The sequence below is a fragment of the Balaenoptera ricei genome, chromosome 2 (genome assembly GCF_028023285.1).
Source record: "Balaenoptera ricei isolate mBalRic1 chromosome 2, mBalRic1.hap2, whole genome shotgun sequence".
Lineage (NCBI taxonomy): Eukaryota > Metazoa > Chordata > Mammalia > Artiodactyla > Balaenopteridae > Balaenoptera > Balaenoptera ricei.
Genome location: NC_082640.1, coordinates 79694837 through 79714430, shown reverse-complemented (window position 1 = coordinate 79714430; position 19594 = coordinate 79694837). Strand labels below are relative to the sequence as shown.

Below are 19594 nucleotides of genomic sequence, written 5' to 3'. Positions count from 1 at the left end.
TGCAATTTATGTCAAAGGGTGTTCTCCCTATGTTTTCCTCTAATAGTTTTATAGTGTCTGACCTTACATTTAGGTCTTTAATCCACTTTGAGTGTATTTTTGTGTATGGTGGTAGGGAGTGTTGTAATTTCATTCTTCTACATGTAGGTATCCAGTTTTCCCAGCACCATTTATCGAAGAGGCTATCTTTTCTCTATTGTATATTTTTGCCTCCTTTATCATAGATTAGGTGACCATAGGTGGGTGGATTTATCTCTGGGCTTTCTATCCTGTTCCACTGATCTATATTTCTGTTTTTATGCCAATACCATACTGTCTTGATTACTGTAACTTTGCAGTATAGTCTGAAGTCAGGGAGACTGATTCCTCCAGTTCTGTTTTTCTTTCTCAAGATTGCTTTGGCTATTTGGGGTCTTTTGTGTCTCCATACAAACTGTAAAATTATTTGTTCTAATTACGGGAAGAATGCCATTGGTAATTTGATAGAGATTGCATTGAATTTGTAGATTGCTTGGGTAGTATAGTCATTTTCACAATATTGATTCTTCCAATCCAAGAACATGGTATTTTCTCCATGTGTTTGTGTCATCTTTGATTTCTTTCATCAGTATCTTATAGTTTTCTGTGTCCAGGTCTTTTGCCTCCTCAGGTATGTTTATTCCTATGTATTTTATTCTTTTGGTTGCAATGGTAAATGGGATTGTTTCCTTAATTTCTCTTTCTGATCTTTAGTTATTAGTGCTTAGGAATGCAAGAGATTTCTGTGTATTAATTTTCTATCCTTCAACTTTACTAAATTCATTGATTAGCTCTAGTAGTTTTCTGGGGGCATCTTTAGGATTTCCCATGTATAGGAGCATGTCATCTGCAAACAGTGAGAGTTTTACTTCTTTTCTTCCTTAGGTAGGTTTATTCCTAGGTATTTTATTCTTTTTGTTCCAATGGTAAACAGGAGTGTTTCCTTAATTTCTCTTTCAGATTTTTCATCATTAGTGTGTAGGGATGCAAGACATTTCTGTGCATTAATTTTGTATTCTGGTACTTTACCAGATTCATTGATTAGCTCTAGTAGTTTTCTGGTAGCATCCTTAGGATTCTCTATGTATAGTATCATGTCATCTGCAAGCAGTGACAGCTTTACTTCTTCTTTTCCGATTTGGAATCCTTTTATTTCTTTTTCTTCTCTGATTGCTGTGGTTAAAACTTCCAAACCTATGTTGAATAATGGTGGTGAGAGTGGACAACCTTGTCGTGTTACTGATCTTAGAGGAAATGGTTTCAGTTTTTCACCATTGAGGACAGTGTTGGTGGTGGGTTTATCATATATGGCCTTTATTATGTTGAGGTGAGTTCCCTCTATGCCTACTTTCTGGAGAGTTTTTATCATAAATGGGTGTTGAATTTTGTTGAAAGCTTTTTCTGCATCTATTGAGATGATCATATGGTTTTTCTCCTTCAATTTGTTAATATGGTGTATCATATTGATTGATTTGCATATATTGAAGAATCCTTGCATTCCTGCATAAACCCCCCTTGATCATGGTGTATGATCTTTTTAATATGCTGTTGGATTCTGTTTGCTAGTATTTTGTTGAGGATTTTCGCATCTATGTTCATCAGTGCTATTGGCCTGTAGTTTTCTTTCTTTGTGACATCTTTGTCTGGTTCTGGTATCAGGGTGATGGTGGCCTCATAGAATGAGTTGGGAAGTGTACCGCCCTCTGCTATATTTTGGAAGAGTTTGAGAAGGATAGGTGTTAGCTCTTCTCTAAATGTTTTACAAAATTCCCCTGTGAAGCCAGCTGGTCCTGGGCTTTTGTTTGTTGGAAGATTTTTGATCACAGTCTCAATTTCAGTGCTTGTGATTGGTCTGTTTATATTTTCTATTTCTTCCTGGGTCAGTCTCAGAAGGGTGCGCTTTTCTAAGAATTTGTCCATTTCTTCCAGGTTGTCCATTTTATTGGCGTAGAGTTGCTTGTAGTAATCTCTCATGATCCTTTGTATTTCTGCAGTGTCAGTTGTTACTTCTCCTTTTTCATTTATAATTTTGTTGATTTGAGTCTTCTCCCTTTTTTTCTTGATGAGTCTGGCTAATGGGTTATCAATTTTTTTTATCTTCTCAAAGAACCAGCTTTTAGTTTTATTGATCTTTGCAATTGTTTCCTTCATTTCTTTTTCATTTATTTCTGATCTGATCTTTATGATTTCTTTCCTTCTGCTATCTTTGGGGTTTTTTTGTTCTTCCTTCTCTAATTGCTTTAGGTGTAATGTTAGGTTGTTTATTTGAGATGTTTCTTGCTTCTTGTGGTAGGATTGTGTTGCTATCAACTTCCCTCTTAGAACTGCTTTTGCTGCATCCCATAGTTTTTGGGTTGTCGTGTTTTCATTGTCATTTGTTTCTAGGTATTTTTTAATTTCCTCTTTGATTTCTTCAGTGACCTCTTGGTTATTTAGTAGTGTATTGTTTAACCTCCATGTATTGCTATTTTTTACAGATTTTTTCCAGTAATTGATATCTAGTCTCATGGCTCTGTGGTTGGAAAAGATACTTGATATGATTTCAGTTTTCTTAAATTTACCAAGGCTTAATTTGTGACAGAAGATGTGATCTATCGTGGAAAATGTTCCATGTGCACTTGAAAAGAAATTGTATTTTGCCACTTTCAGGTGGACTATCTTATAAATATCAATTAAGTCTATATGGTCTATTGTGTCATTTAAAGTTTGTGTTTCCTTATTTATTTTATCTAGATGATGTGTCCATTGGTGTAAGTGGGTGTTAAAATCTCCCACTATTATTGTGTTACTGTCGATTTCCCCTTTTATAGCTGTTAGCATTTCCCTTATGTATTGAGGTGCTCCTATGTTGGCTGCATAGATATTTACAATTGTTATATCTTCTTCTTGGATTGATCCCTTGATCATTATGCAGTGTCCTTCCTTTTTTCTTGTAATAATCTTTAAAGTCTATTTTGTCTGTTATGAGTATTGCTACTCCAGCTTACTTTTAATTCCCACTTGCATGGAATATCTTTTTCCATCCCCTCACTGTCAGACTGTATGTGTCCCTAGGTCTGAAGTGGGTCTGTTGTAGACAGCATATATACTGGTCTTGTTTTTGTATCCATTCAGCTAGTCTGTATCTTTTGGTTGGAGCATTTAATCCATTCACATTTAAGGTAATTATCGATATGTATGTCCCTATTACCATTTTCTTAATTGTTTTGGGTTTGTTCTTGTAGGTCTTCTTTCTTTTCTTGTGTTTCCCGCCTAGAGAAGTTCCTTTAGCATTTGTTGTAAAGCTGGTTTGGTGGTGCTGAATTCTCTTAGCTTTTGCTCGTCTGTAAAGCTTTTGATTTCTCCATCAAATCTGAATGAAATCCTCGCTGGGTAGTGTAGTCTTAGTTGTAGGTTTTTGCGTTTCATCACTTTAAATATGTCCTGCCACTCCCTTCTGGCATGCAGAGTTTCTGCTGAAAAATCAGCTGATAACCTAATGGGAATTCCATTGTAGGTTATTTGGTGCTTTTCCCTTGCTGCTTTTAATATTTTTTCTTTTATTTAATTTTTGTTAGTTTGATTCATGTGTGTCTTGGCATATTTCTCCTTGGGTTTATCCTGCCTGGGGCTCTGTGCAATTCCTGGACTTGGGTGCCTATTTCATTTCCCATGTTATGGAAGTTTTCCACTTTAATCTCTTCAAATATTTTCTTAGGCCCTTTCCCTTTCTCTTCTTCTGGGACCACTATAATTTGAATGTTGGTGCATTTAATATTGTCCCAGAGGTCTCTGAGACTGTCCTCAATTCTTTTCATTCTTTTTTCTTTCTTCTGTTCTTTGGCAGTTATTTCCACCATTCTATCTTCCAGCTCACTTATTCGTTCTTCCGCCTTAGTTATTCTGCTGTTGATTCCTTCTAGTGTATTTTTCATTTCAGTTATTGTTCATCACTGATTGTTGGTTCTTTAGTTCTTCGAGGTCCTTGTAAATCTTCTCGACCCATGTCTCCATTCTATTTTTGTGATCTTGGATCATCTTTACTATCATTACTCTGAATTCTTTTTCATGTAGATTGCCTATTTCCTCTTCATTTATTTGGTCTTTTGGGATTTTACCTTGCTCCTTCCTATGTAACATATTTCTCTGTCATCTCATTTTGTCTAACCTACTATGTTTATGGTCTTCTTTCCGCAGGCTGCAGGGTTGTAGTTCCTGTTGCTTCTCTTGTCTGCCCCCTGGTGAGGGAGGTTGGTCCAGGGGCTTGTGTAGGCATCTTGGTGGGAGGGCCTGGTGCCTGCAGTCTGGTGGGTGGAGTTGAGTCTTTTCCCTCTGAAGAACAGGGCCTCTTCAGGTGGTGTGCTTTTGGGTGTTTGTGAGCTTAGTACGACTTTAGGCAGCCTGTCTACTGATGGGTGTGGCTGTGCTCCTGTCTTGCTGGTCGTTTGAAGTGAGGTGTCTAGTACTGGAGCCTGCAGGCTGTTGTGTGGGACTTGGTCTTGGTGTTGATGTGGATACATCTGGGAGCACACATGCTGATTACTATTCCATGGATCAAGGAATTCTCTGGCAGTCTAGTGTCCTGGACTCTGTGCTCCCACCCCAGAGGCCCAGGCCCAACCCTTGGCCGGGGAACCAAGAGTCCACAAGCTGCACAGTGCAACATGAGAGAAAAGAGAGGGAAAAAAATGGAAAGAAAAAAAGTAAAAATTAAAGAAAGCAAACAGATGAACAAAACCCAAGACAAATAGCAAAACAACATCAAACAAACAACAGCAACAACAGCACAACACACACACACACACAGACGCACACACACACACTCTCAGAAAAAAGAGAAAAAAGAATTTTAAAAAAACGAGGGAACAGAAAAACGAAAGAATTCTAAAATTAGAACAGTCAAGGAGAACTAAACTAACAAAAACAAAGACTGAAAAATAAAAACAGGAAGCAAACAGACAACAAAAAAAACGAAGAAAACAAAATATACACAAAAAAACATGAAAAAGACTCCCTCTTGCGAGAGCACCAGAATCACAACTAACTGCTGAACAGTCACGGACAGGAAGACACTGGAATTCACCAAAAAAGATACCCCACATCCAAAGACAAAGGAGAAGCCACAGTGAGATGGTAGGAGGGGTGCAATCACAATAAAATCAAATACCATAACTGCTGGGTGGGTGACTCACAAACTGGAAACACTTATACCACAGAAGTCCACCCACCAGAGTGAAGGTTCTGAGCCCCACATCAGGCTTACCAACCTGGGGGTCCAGGAACAGGAGGAATCCCCAGAGAATCAGACTTTAAAGGCTAGCGGGATTTGATTGGAGGACTTGGAGGGGACTCGGGGAAACAGAGACTCCACTCTTGGAGGGCACACACAAAGTAGTGTGCACATTGGGGCCCAGGGGAGGGAGCAGTGACCCCATAGGAGACTGAACCAGACCTACCTGCTAGTGTTGGAGGGTCTCCTGCAGAGGCGGGGGCTGGCTGTGTCTCACGATGAGGACAGGGACACTGGCAGCAGAAGTTCGGGGATATACTCCTTGGTGTGAGCCTTCCCAGAGTCCACCATTAGCCCCACCAAAGAGCCCGGGTAGGCTCCAGTGCTGGGTCACCTCAGGCCAAACAACAAACAGGGAGGGAACCCAGCCCCACCCATCAGCAGAAAAGTGGATTAAAGTTTTACAGAGCTCTGCCCACCAGAAGAACAGCCAGGTCTACCAACCACCAGTCCCTCCTATCAGGAAACTTGCACAGACCTCTAAGATAGCCTCAACCACCAGAGGGCAGACAGCAGAAGCAAGAAGAACTACAATCCTGCAGCCTGTGGAACAAAAACCACAGTCACAGAAAGATAGACAAGATGAACAGGCAGAGGGCTATATACCAGATGAAGGAACAAGATAAAACCCCAGAAAAACAACGAAATAAAGTGGAGATAGACAACCTTCCAGAAAAAGAATTCAGAATAATGATAGTGAAGATGATCCAGGACCTCGGAAAAAGAATGGAGGCAAAGATCGAGAAGATGCAAGAAATGTTTAACAAAGACCTAGAAGAATTAAAGAACAAACAAACAGAGATGAACAATACAATAACTGAAGTGAAAAATACACTAGGAGGAACCAATAGCAGAATAACTGAGGCAGAAAAATGGATAACTAACCTGGAAGACAGAATGGTGGAATTCACTGCTGCAGAACAGAATAAAGAAAAAAGAATGAAAAGAAATGAAGACAGCCTAAGAGACGTCTGGGACAACATTAAACGCAAGAACATTCGCATTATAGGGTTCCCAGAAGGAGAAGAGAGAGAGAAAGGACCTGAGAAAATATTTGAAGAGATTATAGTCGAAAACTTCCCTAACATGGGAAATGAAATAGCCGCCCAAGTCCAAGAAGTGCAGAGAGTCCCATACAGGATAAACCCAAGGAGAAACACGCCGAGACACATAGTAATCAAATTGGCAAAAATTAAAGAGAATGAAAAATTATTGGAATCAGCAAGGGAAAAACGACAAATAACAAACAAGGGAACTCCCATAAGATTAACAGCTGATTTCTCAGCAGAAACTCTACAAGCCAGAAGGGAGTGGCATGACATATTTAAAGTGATGAAAGGGAAGAACCTACAACCGAGATTACTCTACCCAGAAAGGATCTCATTCAGATTCAATGGAGAACTCAAAAGCTTTACAGAGAAGCAAAAGCTAAGAGAATTCAGCACCACCAAACCAGCTCTACAACAAGTGCTAAAGGAACTTCTCTAAGTGGGAAACACAAGAGAAGAAAGGAACCTACAAAAACAAACACGAAACAACTAAGAAAATGATAATAGGAACATACATATCAATAATTACCTTAAACGTGAATGGATTAAATGCTCCAACCAAAAGACACAGGCTCGCTGAATGGATACAAAAACAAGATCCATATATATGCTGTCTACAAAAGACCCACTTCAGACCTAGGGACACATACAAGCTGAAAGTGAGAGGATGGAAAAAGATATTCCATGCAAATGGAAATCAAAAGAAATCTGTAGTAGCAATACTCATATCAGACAAAATAGACTTTAAAATAAAGAATGTTACAAGAGACAAGGAAGGACACTACAAAATGATCAAGGGATCAATCCAAGGAGAAGAAAGAAAAATTATAAATATATATGACACCCAACATAGGAGCACCTCAATACATAAGGCAACTGCTAACAGCTAAAAAAGAGGAAATCGACAGTAACACAATAATAGTGGGGGACTTTAACACCTCACTTACACCAATGGACAGATCATCCAAACAGAAAATTAATAAAGAAACAGAAGCTTTAAATGACACAATAGACCAGATAGATTTCATTGATATTTATAGGACATTCCATCCAAAACAGCAGATTACACTTTCTTCTCAAGTGCGCATGGAACATTCTCCAGGATAGATCACATCTTGGGTCACAAATCAAGCCTCAGTAAATTTAAGAAAATTGAAATCATGTCAAGCATCTTTTCTGGCCACAACGCTAGGAGATTAGAAATGAATTACAGGGGAAAAAACGTAAAAAACACAAACACATGGAGGCTAAACACTACATTACTAAATAACCAAGAGATCACTGAAGAAATCAAAGAGGAAATCAAAAAAAACCTAGAGACAAATGACAATGAAAACACAACAAGCCAAAAGCTATGGGATGCAGCAAAAGCAGTTCTAAGAGGGAAGTTTATAACTATACAAGCCTACCTCAAGGAACAAGAAAAATCTCAAATAAACAATCTAACCTTACACCTAAAGGAGCTAGAGAAAGAAGAACAAACAAAACCCAAAGTTAGCACAAGGAAAGAAATCATAAAGATCAGAGCAGAAATAAATGAAATAGAAACAAAGAAACCAATAACAAAGATCAATAAAACTAAAAGCTGGTTCGTTAAGAAGATAAACAAAATTGATAAACCATTAGCCAGACTCATCAAGAAAAAGAGAGAGAGGACTCAAGTCAATAATATTCGAAATGAAAAAGGAGAAGTTACAACAGACACCGCAGAAATACAAAGAATCCTAAGAGACTACTACAAGCAACTCTATACCAATAAAATGGACAACCTGGAAGAAATGGACAAATTCCTAGAAAGGTATAACCTTCCAAGACTGAATGAAGAAGAAACAGAAAATATGAACAGACCAATCACAAGTAATGAAATTGGAACTGTGATTAAAAATCTTCCAACAAACAAAAGTCCAGGACCAGATGGCTTCACAAGTGAATTCTTTCAAACATTTAGAGAAGAGCTAACACCCATCCTTCTCAAACTCTTCCAAAATATTGTGGAGGAAGGAACACTCCCAAAGATGCCACCAGAAAACTACTAGAGCTAATCAATGAATTTGGTAAAGTTGCAGGATACAAAATTAATGCACAGAAATCTCTTGCATTCCTATACGTTAATGGTGAAAAATCTGAAAGAGAACTTAAGGAAACACTCCCATTTACCACTGCAATAAAAAGAATAAAATACCTAGGAATATACCTACCTAGGGAGACAAAATACCTGTATGCAGAAAACTATAAGACATTGCTGAAAAAAATTAAAGATGATACAAACAGATGGAGAGATATCCCATGGTTTGGATTGGAAGAATCAATATAGTGAAAATGACTATACTATCTAAAGCTATCTACAGATTCAATGCAATCTCTATCAAATTACCAATGACATTTTTTACAGAACTAGAACAAAAAAATCTTAAAATTTGTATGGAGACACAAAAGACCCCAAATAGCCAAAGCAATCCTGAGGGAAAAAAACCGAGCTGGAGGAATCAGACTTCCTGACTTCAGACTATACTACAAAGCTACAGTCATCAAGACATTATGGTACTGGCACAAAAACAGAAATATAGATCGATGGAACAAGATAGAAAGCCCAGAGATAAACCCACGCACCTATGGTCAACTAATCTATGAAAAAGGAGGCAGGATATACAATGGAAAAAAGTCAGTCTCTTCAATAAGTGGTGCTGGGAAAACTGGACAGCTACATGTAAAAGAATAAAATTAGAACACTCCCTAACACCATACACAAAAATAAACTTGAAATGGATTAGAGACCTTAATGTAGGACTGGACACTCTAAAAGTCTTAGAGGAAAACATAGGAAGAACACTTTTTGACATAAATCACAGCAAGATCTTTTTTGATCCACCTCCTAGGGTAATGGAAATAAAAACAAAAATAAATAAATGGGACCTAATGAAACTTAAAGGTTTTGCAAAGGAAAGGAAACTGCAAACAAGATGAAAACACAACCCTCAGAATGGGAGAAAATATTTGCAAACGAATCAACAAAGGATTAATCTCCAAAGTATATAAACAGCTCCTGCAGCTCAATATTAAAAAAACAAACAATTCAATCAAAATATGGGCAGAAGACATCAATAGACATTTCTCCAAAGAAGACATACAGCTGGCCAAGAAGCACATGAACAGCTACTCAACGTCACTAATTATTAGAGAAATGCAAATCAAAACTACAATGAGGTATCACCTCACACCAGTTAGAATGGGCATCATCAGAAAATCTACAAACAACAAATGCTGGGGAGGGTGTGGAGAAAAGGGAACCCTCTTGCAGTGTTGGTGGGAATGTAAATTGATACAGCCACTATGGAGAACAGTATGAAGGTTCCTTAAAAAACTAAAAATACACTTACCATATGACCCAGCAATCCCACTACCGGGCGTATACCGAGAGAAAACCATAATTCAAAAAGACACGTGCACACCAATGTTCATTGCAGCACTATTTACAATAGTCAAGTCATGGAAGCAAGCTAAATGCCCATCAACAGGCGAATGGATAAAGAAGATGTGGTACATATATACAATGGAATATTACTCAGCCATAAAACGGAACGAAATTGGGTCATTTGTAGAGACGTGGGTGGATCTAGAGACTGTCATACAGAGTGAAGTAAGTCAGAAAGAGGAAAACTAATATCATATATAATCGCATGTATGTGGAATGTAGAAAAATGGTACAGATGAACCGGTTTGCAGGGCAGAAGTTGAGACACAGATGAAGAGAACAAATGTATGGACACCAAGGGGGGAAAACTGCGGTGGGGTGGGGATGGTGGTGTGCTGAATTGGGCAATTGGGATTGACATGTATACACTGATGTGTGTAAAATTGATGACTAATAAGAACCTGCAGTATAAACAAACAAACAAACAAAAAAACAACCAATACTAAACTTTCTTTGGGTTATTTGTATGGAAATATGTTAATATAAATGTTTCAGGCATTACATGAAATTTCTAAAAATCTTATATGTTCTGGTATAATGTTATAAGTCATAATTCTAGTTATTACTTTAAAATGTATATCTCAGAAATAACTAAAAAAAAAATGAAAAAAAAGAAATAAAAAACAGATAACAAAGAACAAAAGCAAGGAAAAAACCACAAAGCAACAAAAGTAAAGTAAAAATAGAAAAATTTAAAATGATATGTTTTGAAAAAAGATTAAGAATATAAGAATAAAACTCAAAAATAAAAGATAAAATATAATAAAAGCAACAACACCAACAGCTGAGCAAAATAAAACAAAAAAATAATATTAGTACTAAGAATATTCTCCTGGGGCCTCCTCTGTCAGTGTCCTTGCTCCCACAGTGACCCAGAGCCAATCCCCGCCTCCTCAGGAGGCCCTCCAATACCTCTAGGTAGGTCTCTGGACCTGCTGTGGGAACTGTGGGGCCAGCACAGACTCTGACCTGGCCCGATTCCTGAGTGTACTTGTCCCCAGAGTCCAGTGCTTCAAAGGCTAGACTGGTCTCAAATGTTGAAACACTCATTGTCTGTTCGGGTATTCCACAGATGCAGGATTTTCGCAGCTGACATCGGGGGTTTAATCCACAGCTTGTGCAGGTGCACGGAAAGATTTCCATTCCTCTTCCTTAGTCGCACCGCCCCTGAAGCTCAGTTTTGGTTTTGACCCCACCTCTCTGTGTGCGCCGCCCTCGGGGGTCTGTTCCTTGCCCAGGCAGGAGAGAGCAAAAGCAACGGCTGCTTGGGGCACCCTTTCTCACTCATGTTGGGGCCTGGGTACTGGGGCCACAACTGAGGTGTCTGCAAGTTGCCTGCAGCAACGGGTCCAGCAAACAGTTGGAATAGACTGTGGCGCTGGCAAATGGGAGCAGGGGCAGCCCCCCCCCCCCACCTCGTGCCTCTCAACAATGGTGCCTCACTTTCCAGGCAACCTACTCTTCCTCTAGGGGCATTCCTGGCCACGCCTCCCCTCACTCCCATCCCCTCTGCTGTATCCGCGCAGCCCACAGCATTCCTCTCCCTGGATTCGTTCTCCCAGCCCCACGCTTTAGCACTCAGCCCCCTCCAGCATCTGCGGACTCTCGTCCCAGGCAGGGGCGCCCAGGCCTGATTCCCAAGGAGGCTTTGGGATGGTCAGTGCTCAGGCCCCCAGAACCCACGCAGGCAGAGGAGACCCTGGCCCGGTGGGGGGAGTGGGCCCGCTCAGATGGGAGCTCCTCCCCATGCCCGCAGAGGCTGAAGAAGCTGGCAGTTGGGGGTTGGGAAAAGGTCTTATAATGGCGGCTCTGCCCCTTGCACATCACTTGACAATGACCCCTTGCTTTTATGGTATCTCAGGCTTTTTCTGCAGACTTATCCAGTTGTGGAGTTTCTTACTCCTGTCCCTTCAGGCTGTCTTTTCACAGCCAACAGCTGTCCCTTCCCTGGGTCCGCACTGCAAACCCCACTTTCCAGCACCCAGCCCCCTTTTGCAACAGGCGACTCGTGATTCAGGAATGTGCAGAGCAGTGGTGTAGACCCTGCATGCAGTTCTTACTTTGTCCTGCCTTCCACAGACCGTCTGCTGCATTCTCCTTTGATCCCCAAAACGTGCTTTTCTGTCACAGCTGATTCTCCCACCGTGAGGGAGTTTTTCTGAGTGTGGGGACCTCCGCTCACCTTCAGCTTCCCACCATGGTTGCTGGTCCCTTTTTTGATTCCTCTTTTCTTTTTTTTCTTTTCTTTCTTTTTTTTAGGTGTCCAAAGTTTTCTGCTAATATTCAGCAGGTGATCTGTGGGAATTGTTCCATCTGTAGATGAATTTGCAATGTACCCGTGAGTAGCGACGAATTCTACATCCTCCTGTTCTGCCATCTGGATTCCCCCCCTCCTCCTTTTAACTTTTGTAACGTAGTAAATAGTTCCTTTTCATTTGTATTATTAATACTTTTAGTTTTCTCTCTTTTTCTTTATCAGTCTAGCTAAAGGATTGTAAATTTTGTTGATCTTTTCAAAGAACTAACTTCTAATTTTGTTGATTTTCTCTATTTTTTAATTTTCCTTCATTTATTGCACTCTAGTCTTTATTATTTTCTTCTTTCTGCTTCCTTTGGATTTAGTTTATGCTTCTTTTTCCAGTTTATTAAGGCAAAACTTTAGGCGACCGATTTGAGATCTTCTTTTTTAATACTGGTGCTTATAGCTATAAATTTCACTCTAAGCATATATTTAGCTGTTCCATAAGTTTTTTGTGTGTGTGTTTACATTTTCATTCATTTCAATGTATTTCCTAATTTCTCTTGTGATTTATTCTTTGACCAACTGATTATTTATGAGTGCATTGTTCAATTTCCTCATATCTGAGAATTTTCCAAATTTCCTTGTTATTGATTTCTAATTTTATTCCATTGTTGTTGGAGAACATATGTTGTATGATTCCAGTCCTTTTAAATTTATTGAGGCTTGTTTTATGGCCTAATATGTGATCTTTCCTTGAGAATGTTCCATGTGCTCTTGAGAAGAATGTATATTCTGCTCTTTTTTTCCTCATAGTTACTGTGTGTGTGTGTGATAAGAACACTTAAGATCTACTCTCTTAGCAGATTTCAATTATACAATACAGTATCATTAACTACAGTCACTGTCATGTACATTGGATCCCCAGAACTTATTCATCTTATAACTGAAAGTTATACCATGTGACTGACATCTCCCCATTTCTTCCGCCCTCCAGCTTTTAGCAACCACTGTTTGACTCTCTGGTTGTATGAGTTCAATTTTTTTAGAGTCCACAGATAATTGAGATCATACAGTATTTGTATTTTTCTGCCTGGCTTATTTCATTTAGCATAATGTCCTCTAGGTTCATACATGTTGTTGTAAATGGCAGGACTTCTTTTTTATGAAAGAAAGTATTCCATTGTATATGTATATGTGTGTGGGGTTGTGTATGTGTGTGTTTGTGCATGTATGTATGTATTTATATTTCACATTTTCTTTACCCATTCATCCTTTGACAGACACCTACGTTTTTTTCCATGTCTTGAATAATTTGAATAATGCTGCAATGAACCTGGGCTTCCAAGGTCAAGGTTCTAGCTGATTCACTTTCTGGTTAGGAGCTGTCTTCCTAGCTTGTCTTCTCACTATGATGACGTTCTCACTATATCCTCACATGACCTTTCTTCTGTGTACAGAGAGAGAAGAAGTGAGCTCTCTGGTGTTTCTTCGTATAAGGACACTAATCCTATCAGATCAGGGCCCCACTCTTATGACATCATTTCACCTTAATTATCTCTATATAGGCCCTATCTCCAAATACAGTTACACTTGGGGTAGGGCTTCAATATAGGAATTTGGGGAGCATGCAAATATTCAGTCCATAACAACCCTTAACACTTAACACAATGGCTATAAATAGTCCTAAAATAGACTAAAGAAGGACCACATTAAAAATACGTGCCATTCAAAAAAAGCCGTAAGACTGAAGTCTGGGAACTACCATGGCAGTTTGTTGGCACATGGATATGATTGATTATTTTATTCACATTGAAAGAGTAAAAGGAAGAGAGAATTCATTTACAAGAAGACGTAAGAATTCTTTCTCAGAGAAAGATACCTTTGGGTACCACTGTTTTGTGAGGTGAGGTCCCATCTTGTCATCCTGAGCTATGTTCACCCTAAGACTTCAGCCTTTCTGAATGTGGCTGGAGGACTCACAGGATGAGGTTGCTGAAGATCTATTTGCTTGGTGAAAGAACAATGCTTCAGGGTCAGAGTGAAGGAAAAACTCAGAGAAGAGCAAAATGCCTGACATTCAGTTTGCCATTGTGTTGGCTTTCTTCCATTTCTCCCTCCTCTCTACCCTTCTCTACCCTGTTTCTTCCTCCAGAAAGCTGACCTATATGGAGCACATCAATGGGCTTCCTCGCCCTTTAGCTTTTACCTGAAGACAATTATCCAATCCAGGTTTTAAAAGAGATAAGTTAAATGGCTGGAAACTGGTCACATGTCAAAATGGAGCTAGATAACGAAAGCTAGTAAGGCCTGAAATTGAATGAGGTGAAGGCCAAAGGAAGCTGCTGTTGGACAAAGACCTTCAGGGTAGGGACTTCCCTGGCGGTCCAGTGGTTAAGACTTCGCCTTGCAATGCAGGGGGTGCAGCTTCCATCCCTGGTTGGGGAGCTGAGATCCCACACGCCTCGTGGCTCGTGGCTAAAAAACCAAAACAGAAGCAGTATTGTAACAAATTCAATAAAGACTTTAAAAATGGTCCACATCAAAAAAAACCTTTAAAAAAAAAAAAAAAGACCTTCAGAGTAGATGGAGAGATTCCCAAGCCAACATGCATAAAGCTGTAGCGGTTTTTAATATAGTTTGAGCCTTGATTGGTATGGGCCTCTAAGAGCTTTTATAGAAGCAAGAGAAAAGCAGATTTAATGCTCTGGGTTCTTAGCAATAAGAATTCAGATAGCAAGAAACATATCCAAGTATTTAAGTAATCACTGTGTTGCATAAGAACAGAAGACTGCTGCAGTCCAGCCTAAGTCATTATAAAGAAGAATTCAACTACATACTAACTCAAGAAGACAAAGATCATAGCTGTGAAGGAAGAACAATGATTTTATTTGGATCTGGATGTTGCATGGCATGACACATACTAAAAGTTACTTGCTCTGGAGTAAAATGCAGGAGATTTTGTATTTCTGGAGTAAAATATATTGGATTTTGAATTTCCAGCAGTATCATCTAAGATATTACAAGAGCCATGAAGTAAAGAGGGGGTAGTCATTCTTCAGGGCCATCACAATTGTCAAAATGAAAACAGCTCATATGTTATTAAATAGGAATGCTTATAAATGACTATTGCTGTGCTAGAGCTGGGGATGATCTAAAAGCCTCATAATTTTGCCCAATAGAGGGACCCATTTTCAGTTAGGCTGTAATCAGGAAGAAATTCTTTCACCTCAGGGGAATGTTATATATAATATGGTGTGTATAACTATGGTAGGGTTACCAAATATTATATGAGCCTACTTGGGCCTCCAGCCTCATACACTCCTCTCTCCACCACGTGCCATGTTCTGGTACTTTCACAGAGGCATGTATCCTACCTCTGAATACCAGGAACTTCTTATGTTCTGTAAAGGAGGCCAGAAGGACAGGACTACTGTAAGAACTTCTGTGCCCAAGAGAGGGAAGAAGGCAAGAAGGCCAGGACCCTTCCCACTGAGAAGTGGAACTTGGCTTAGTTTTGCATTTGTTTTATGTGATGGGAAAGATGATACAAAAGAGCCAGCTAGAACAAGCCTTGTGGGTTTGAGAAGGAAGAGAGAATTCATGCTGCATGTGTGTGTGTGTGTGACTTTTGCTGCATGATGGTCCCATCCACTATGGCAGGTGGTCCAAACAGACTCCTGGAATGTAGCTGATCAGTCTTCCCCAGAAGGAAGAAGAAGAATTGGGAGAAAGAAAGCTTCCCTGAGAGGCTCCCTCACAAGCTATCTAAAGTGCTCAATTGATGTTTTATCTCTTATTTACTTTTTGTCTTAGATATTATGCTGAATGAGCAGAACGTGCTTCTCCTCCTCAGGAGTTTGTTGCACAAACTTAAGAATAATATACACAGATCCCTTCCTAGAAATACAGTGCCATAAAACCAGACAGTTGGAAGGAAACTTTAATAACATCTAATGAAATCCAGTGCTCTCGTTCATGTCTGGAGATAAGGAACCTCAGGCCCAGAGAAGTTCAGTGAGTTCCACAAGGGCATCCAGATACTTAATGGTAGGAACAAGTATGGGGTTTACTGTCGCAGAGGTAGAGTTGACTACAACTCAGTATTTTATTACAAGTAAGAGCCATGTAAATCAATCACACCCTAGCTCACATACTCAGAAGGAATAAACTAAACCAAACGTCAAAAGGAAACAAAGTGTCCTCAAACGGCATTGCAGAACCAGTCTAGTTTCTTACATATAAGGTATCTCTCTTATTTTTATCTCAAATGATATTTTATCAATACTTAACCTGGTGGTGAAGCTGAAAAACTGTCTCTGTGTTATCCTAAGAATTACAGAATTACCAAGGGCTTCTGTAATGTGCAACTCACCTAGACAGAAATAAGCTGTGTTAACAGAGTATTTTGTTAACAATGCTGTTTATCTGGTTTTCTCCATGCTGGGTATTGGAATTGTTATTGTAAAACTTAGATAGGACCCACCTAGCCCAGTTAAGACTTATTTAACTCAGGATTTTGTAAGACTAGTAGTAGATGTGTTGAGAATGACTAAACTCACACACCTGAATGAAAAAACTGTCCTTTAATATTGATATATCTTTTAATATATATCAGAACTGAAAACATCATAAAACAATTGTTCTTAACTTTGAGGGAACTTTTTGAGATCCTGAGGGAATTTATGGATATATCTTCCAGAAAAATTTTTATACACAAGAAGTTTTAGTTATAATTCACAGAATTTCCATAGACCCCAAGGTCCATCCACGGAGCCCAAGATAAGGCCCTCTGCTGTATCGTGAGTTCTGGTATCATCTTTTAGTTCTTCTTTCAGCCATTTTGGCTAAGGGATTGTCTCTGTTCTGGTCCAATCTGCATGACTTTCCTGCATCTCCTTCCTGCTTCACCATACTTCTTTTGGGATACTTCTTTTTTGGGATGTCATTCTCTAGGTTCAGGGGCCTTAAAATTCCACCCTGAGAACTCCCTTTATGGGTGCATTGTTTTCACTCTAAGAGGTGTAACAAAATTCTGGCTGCCAATTTTACTTTAATGCTAGGAATGACTTTGGTTCCTTTCTTTGACTCTATATGCCTCTCCTTGTCTTTCTAATTTCTAATGGTTTCATATTCCCTCCAGAGCTTAGAGGATAGGGGGAAGGGGAAAGTTTTATGTTGTGTATGTATGTTGTATATAATTAGGGTAGCCGTATAATTTATAATCAAAACTGGTACACTTTGGGAGTAAAAAAGGTGTTATCAATAATTATACCCACACATCCAGCACTGTCCTGACAAACTAGGCCATATGGTCCCACTAACCTAAAACTAAAGTACTGCTTGCTTTCCCTTTGCCCTTGTTGCTTGGGCATATACCTCTCTCAGGGGTCTTGTGAGAAGTAGTGGTTAGAACTTGGAAATGAAGAGGCCTCCAAGGTGAATTCAGAGCTAGAACCCAGTGTAGCCCCTCTAATATGCATGGGACAAAGCCTAAGTAGGTTTGTGACTCACCAGTGGTTGTTGAAGCTACTTTGCAATATAGCCTGCCAGATATGGTAACCCCTGGTGTTAATGCTGCAGCTGCACCAGGCTCAGGAACTAACCTGTGTGCTTTCTTATTTTTCCTACTTCTTAGAAACCCAATCCCACTATATAATTCATGGGTCAGAGTTCCCAGTGGGTGTGAATGATTAGTGGGTGTGAAATGGTCAAATAAGAATACACCAGGGCTGCAGTAACCAGGCTGGAAGTTGGACATTAGCACTTAAACCCTCCTGTCCCAGGGCACACTCAAAACACAAAGGTGGCAAACCAGAGTCAAAGGCAGAGCACAGAATGCTCAAGTAAAGAAGCAACTGCTTTATGCATTTATGCATAAATGTCAGTGGACATTTAGGTTGTTTCCATGTCTTGGCTATTGTGAATAATGCTGCTATGAACACAGGGGTACATGTATCTTTTTGATTTACAGTTTTATCTGGATATATGCCCAGGAGTGGGATTGCTGGATCATATGGCAACTCTATTTTTAGTTTTTTGAGGAACCTCCATACTGTTTTCCATAGCAGCTGCATCAATTTACATTCCCACCAACAGTGTAGGAGGGTACCTGTTTCTCCACACCCTCCCTAGCATTTACTATTTGTGGACTTTTTATCATGGCCATTCTGACTGGTGTGAGATGATACCTCATTGTAGTTTTGATTTACATTTCTCTGATAATTAACGATGTTAAACATCTTTTCATGTGTCTGTAGTCTATCTGTATGTCTTCTTTGGAGAAATGTCTATTTAGTTCTGCCCATTTTTTGATTGGGTTTTTTGTTTTTCTGATATTGAGCTGTATGAGCTGTTTGTATAATTTAGAAATTAATTCCTTGCTATTTTTTAATCGAGTTTTTCTTTTGATGTTGAGTTGTATGAGCTGTTTATATATGTTAGATATTAACCCCTTATGAGTCATATCATTTGCAAATATCTTCTCCCATTCAGTAGGTTGTCTTTTTGTTTTGTTGATGGTTTCCTTTGCTGTGCAAAAACTTTTAAGTTTAATGAGGTCCCATTTATTTATTTTTGCTCTTATTTACTTTAGGAGATGGATTCAAAAAAATATTTCTGTGATTTATGTCAAAGAGTGTTCTGCCTATGTTTTCCTCTAAGAGTTTTATAGTATCCAGTCTTACACTTAGGTCTTTAATCCATTTTGAGTTTATTTTTGTATATGGTGTTAGAGAATGTTCTAATTTCATTGTTTTACATGTAGTCCAGTTTTCCCAGCACCACTTATTGAAGAGACTGTCTTTTCTCCATTGTATATCCTTGCCTCCTTTGTCACAGATTATTTGACGATAAGTGCGAGGGTTTATTTGTGGGCTCTCTATCCTGTTCCATTGATCTATGTGTCTGTTTTTGTGTTAGTACCATACTGTTTTTATTTCTGTAGCTTTGTAGCATAGTCTGAAATCAAGGAGCATGATTCCTCCAGCTCTGTTCTTCTTTCTCAAAATTGTTCTGACTATTTGGGGTCTTTTGTGTTTCCCTACAAATTTTAAAATTATTTGTTCTAGTTCTGTGTAAAATGCCTTTGTTACTTTGATAGGGATTCCATTGAATTTGTAGATTGCATTGGGTAGTATGGTCATTTTAGCAATAATGATTTGATTAATTTTGTCTTTTAACCTTCCTACTACCTTTCTAAGTGGTTGCTCTACTACCTTTACTGTATGTTGGCCTTTACCAATGAGATTTTTCCTTTTGTAATTTTCATATTTCTAGTTGTGATCTTTTCTTTTCCACTTAGAGAAGTCCCTTTAACTTTCCTTGGAAAGCCAGTTTAGTGGTGCTGAACTCTTTTAAGTTTTGCTTGTATGTAAAACTCTTTATCTCTCTTTCAAATCTGAATGATAGCCATGCCATGTAGAGTATTCTTGGTTATAGATTTTTTCCTTTCATCACTTTGAATATATTGTACCACTCCCTTTTAGCCTGCAAAGTTTCTTTTGAAAAGTCAGCTTATAGTTATGTAACTTGTTGCTTTTCTCTTG

At 39.0% G+C, this 19594-nt stretch overlaps 1 protein-coding gene across 7 annotated transcripts in view; it reads left to right on the top strand.

Annotated features, from left to right (window-relative positions):
* TEX9 (testis expressed 9) overlaps window positions 1-19594 on the top strand; it is a 224101-nt gene that overhangs the window by 70450 nt on the left and 134057 nt on the right. The window contains exon 2 of one of the 7 annotated variants that reach the window (XM_059913228.1): window positions 12068-12146. The exons of the other annotated variants lie outside the window; for them this stretch is intronic. Within the exon in view, the coding sequence (XP_059769211.1) occupies window positions 12139-12146 (8 nt within the window). The 5' untranslated portion in view covers window positions 12068-12138. The remainder of the gene's footprint in view (window positions 1-12067; window positions 12147-19594) is intronic. 7 annotated transcript variants of the gene reach the window in all.